General features: G+C 40.3%; 1 protein-coding gene across 1 annotated transcript; it reads right to left on the minus strand.

Moving 5' to 3' along the window:
• Positions 1 to 741: 741 nt before the first annotated feature.
• On the minus strand, positions 742 to 4,439 carry LOC111648937 (E3 ubiquitin-protein ligase TRIM21-like; the record flags this gene model as incomplete). Its single annotated transcript, XM_023398690.2, has 1 exon — positions 742 to 4,439. A coding segment is annotated over one exon (972 nt), but the record flags the coding sequence as incomplete, so codon positions are not given.
• Positions 4,440 to 4,444: the final 5 nt, after the last annotated feature.

The raw sequence follows: 4,444 nt of genomic DNA on the forward strand, positions 1-4,444 counted from the left end.
AACGACCACTAGAGTCTGGCTCCAACAGTGAGTCAGTCCCCATAGACTCCCATGTTAAAATGTCCAACTTTACAGCAGAAATAAACATGTTTACAGCCTGGTACAAAAACTGTTTTGGTCTCTAGAGATAATTTCCTCCTTCATGACACCTGTTTATATAACTCACCTGTTTACATTTTATTAAGACTTAAAGAAATGGAGGGTTGGGGGTGTGGCCTCTTTAAGTGACAGGTGGGTGAACGTATGCTTGACACAAACCAGCATGAACTGAAGTCTCAGATCCAAACAAGCCCCTCCTCTTTGACCATTTTTGGATCAGCTGGGAGTAAGGGGGCGGAGTCAGGCACTGCCAAGATGGCGACAGTGGAGCAGCTCACTCTGAGCTTCAGAAACCTGCGGGTGATGTCACAGAGGCGACGTCCATCTTTATTTATCTTTATTTACAGTCTGCCACAGGTCGTTTGTGCAGCAGGTTATTATCACCCATAGTTACATTTTGTTGCTAGGCAACCTTAGTATTTGTGTGACTGTTAAAATCATTCCCAGCTGCAGAAACAACAACACAACATTAGAAACATGTGAAAAAAATGTCCGACACTGGGCCAGAGTCAGGACAGTGAAACAACCGACATGAAGACATTGATGAAGATGGAATTGTGTTTGACGAGAGCTGGAAGATGTGAGCAGTAAAACAGACTGATCCAACCCTCACACAGACGTCACATGTGGAATCAACGCAAGTCAAATGATGGTTTTTATTTGTTCAACATGTTCATGTCACATGGGAAACAGATCTGAGCAGTGAAATAAGTTCTTGGAAAGAAACTTAATTTGATGCAAGAAACACCTGAAAAAATAACATAAATAAAAAGTAATAATAATTTTAAAAAAAACTGCTTTAGCATGAAAACCAACACGACGGAGAATTCAGGCGACTGAATCTGAGATTCTGAAAATTATTTTGTAAAAAATGAAAATGAAAATTTACATATGTTATAAAAAAGTAGTGATCTTACAACAAAATTGTCAAGATAAGAATAAATTCATTATTTTACAAGAACAATGTTTATATTTTGAGAACAGAATGTGGTTATTACTGTTATTAATGAATAATTATTATTAATTAAAAACTTGAATTTACAACATTTTTAAACCATTTTTCTTTGCAGAATTGTAAAATTATAACTAAGTATTTAGATAAACCAGTTAAACTAGTAACTTTTTTGTAAAATTGAATTTTCCTAAAATATTTATTTTTGATGTTAAGTTCAAATTTATTCCTCAGAATATTAAAGCTTTTGTTCCCATGTCTTTTCCTGATATATAAGGACATTTTCTTATAAAATCATGACATTGTCTCTTCACATTACAATTTTCGGTGTAAACTTATTATAAACTTATTATTATTGTAATATTAAGTAGCCAACTTTTTTCTCAAATTACTTTATAACAAATTGTTTTATTCTGAAAAAACTTTTCCTTTTTCCTTTAAATATTTTGACTTTAACACAGTGGTACAAGATATGTACATGTGTCAAAAAGTCATGATGCATTTTTAACTTTTTTGTTTTGTATATATGAATTAAAGAAAAAAATACATTTAAAAGTCTCCTGGTAAAAATGACATATATCCTCTCAGAGTCCACCTGTTTCAAACCTAATTCATTTGCATATGTAAATGTGCTGAGCTGATAACAGAAGAACTGTACTAGCTCCACAGCACCTCTTTAATATGAAATAATAGAAAACACACTGAAGCTATTTTCACACCTCTGAAAGCCTATTGGCCCTGCTGCTGAAGTGCCCACCCCCTTAGTTTGGGGGGGAGACATCCGCCTACAAACTCAAGTCAAATGAGCATATGTCAAATTACATGAAATGTATAAACACAACAATGTAACTACACATGTGTAATAGTGTGACAGAGCGGTGGAGTAACTGCAGGATCTGTTGGACTGGGAGGAGCCACATCGTTCAGGTGTTGTTGTTATTTTGTCCAGATACACGTGTGTGTGTGTGTGTGTGTGTGTGTGTGTGTGTGTGTGTGTGTGTCATGAAGCTGGTGTCACATTCATCATCGTCCCTCATAAATCTCACAGAGAAACACTGAAGTCTGAGGTTCCTCCTAACAACAGGTCAAACTGTCGGGACAAACAAAGGAGGCGTCCAGCAGGAAGGAGGAGGAGGAGGAAGAGGAGGAGGAGGACGGGTGTGTTGTCCACGGTCTGCAGCCAAAGATCAAACATCAGAGATGAGGGAGAAACAGCTGGAATCATAAGAACAGATCTGAACATCTGTATCCCTGATTAATAAAAGGACTCAGTGATGAGGAGTCCAGCAGACCCTCGTCTGTCCTCTAACTGTCCTCGCTGAGTTTCCCTCCTCTGAGGATCACCTGTTCCTCATCAGTATATGTTGTGCTGTCCGATCGCATGCATCCTGGTCACCTGACATGTCACCTGTCTGCCTTCCCTCCTTCTTTGTGCTGCAGTTACTCTATTTACACGAGTCTCAGAGAAAATACGCACCGGATACAGACTGAAATCACACTCGCTATTTAGAGAAAGTGTTTTCACATCAACTGAAACGTGCAGTAGACTGACCAGACGTCCCCATGTTAAAGGGACCGTCCCTGTTTTTGGCGTCCTGTCCCCAGAGAATGTCCCCGTGAATTAGACACAAATGTCTAGTGTTTTTTTTAATGCTTTTATTTCTTCTCCTTTAGATTATTGTAACGGTCTTTCTCTCCATTTTAAAATATCGGTGCTCAACTTTAGAGTCCTACATGGTCAAACACATCAGCATATTGCTGAACTCCTTTATCCAGCCAATCAGGCTCTTAGGTCTGCTCAACATTAATTACTGGCTCTACCTGAAAACCACCATAAAAACTGAGGCGACTGTGATTTACAAGTTGTGGAAAACTCTCCCCTCATCAATACGACCTCCTGTGAAGCAGCAGGAAACATTTTTATTCAGACAGGCCTGTCTGAAGAGCTGCTTCCTTTTATTCCTCCACGCTGGCGACAACCAAAGAAGGAGCCATATTGTTTTTGGGTTGTTTGTCCGTCTGCATGTCTGTCTCGTTTTGGTGAACAACATATCTCAGTAACGCCTTGACAGAACTTCTTCAAATTTGGGACAAACATTCACTTGGAGTCGACGATGAACCGATTTGATTTTGGTGGCTTAAGCTCAAACTTCAAAGGTCGAGGTCATGGTGACCTTACAAAACATGATTTTGGTGACTGTCACACAGTTGATGAAATTGATGCATTTAATTAAAGTGTTGCATGTTTAATGGAATACATATAATCTAATGATAAAGTGTAACTCTATCACCATTAATCATATTCTGTAGAGTGAAGAGATGTTAATAGCATCACACTGAGTATGTTCATTTGTTCCCTTGAATAAATATAATTCAATTCATCAAATCAAAAATTGAAACCAACTTAATTAATAGTCTACTCAGTTTGATTGACAGGACAGATGATCAGAGGGGCAGAGTTTTTACCACCATCATGAAACCAGGGACTGAAAAATGGGTAGAGTTTCCCAGTGAAGGAGCAGCCAGTAAAGGAGTAGATGAGAGCTGCAGCAGCTACGTCATAAAAGGAGACCAGACCCTCCTCATGATCCACAAACACCCCCACCTTCTCAGGCTGAGACTTCAGAGTGAGACGGACTGAGGGGCCAGCAGCAGCCAAGTACTCAGTTCCATTTCTGAACCATGTCGTCCAGTAACCATTCTGAGGTCTCAGTGTGATCCCTCCCTTCCTTTTGATCGACTCTCTGACCACTCCTAAAATCCAGTCAGTCTTTCCTTTAACCTGAACCTCAAAGTAAAATCTGCCTGAAGAGAAACTCTGCTTTCTTAAGACAAAGGGACAAGGAGAAAATCTCTCTGGATTGTCTGGGAGATTCTTCCTCACATCACCACAGTGAACTTGTTTTCCATCATCAGACAGGATGAGATAAGGATGTGCTGTATCAGGATCCAGAGTCACATCCTCTGCATACTGCTGGACCCTCTTCAGCTCAGCCTCATTAATCAGCTTCTTCATCTCTTCACTGAGCGTCTCCTCCAGCTGAGCCACAGCTCTCACCACAGTCCTCTCATATGATGATGGACGGACTCTGACCTCTGTCCAGTCCTTGGTGGGTGGAGCAGCTTTCAGGGATGGGAAGCTTTGGAGGAGGTGGAGGTGGTCTTCAGAGAGTGAGAGCTGCTCCACCTCAGTGCTTCTCTTCATCAGCTCAGAGATTTCCTGTTCCAGCTCTGTGATGAAGTCTTCAGCCTGTTTGTCTGTGGTTTTCTGTTTGTATTGGATCTCCTTTATGAGCTGGTTCAGGCCTCTGTCAACAGACTCCTTCAGAGCAGTGAAGACCTGAACACCTTCTGCTTTCTCTCTGTCTGCATCATCTTTACTGATCTTGACTG

The sequence above is a fragment of the Seriola lalandi genome, unplaced genomic scaffold (assembly GCF_002814215.2).
Source record: "Seriola lalandi dorsalis isolate HSWRI2012SDOR001 ecotype SW California unplaced genomic scaffold, Sedor1 jcf7180002049730, whole genome shotgun sequence".
Classification (NCBI taxonomy): Eukaryota; Metazoa; Chordata; class Actinopteri; order Carangiformes; family Carangidae; genus Seriola; species Seriola lalandi.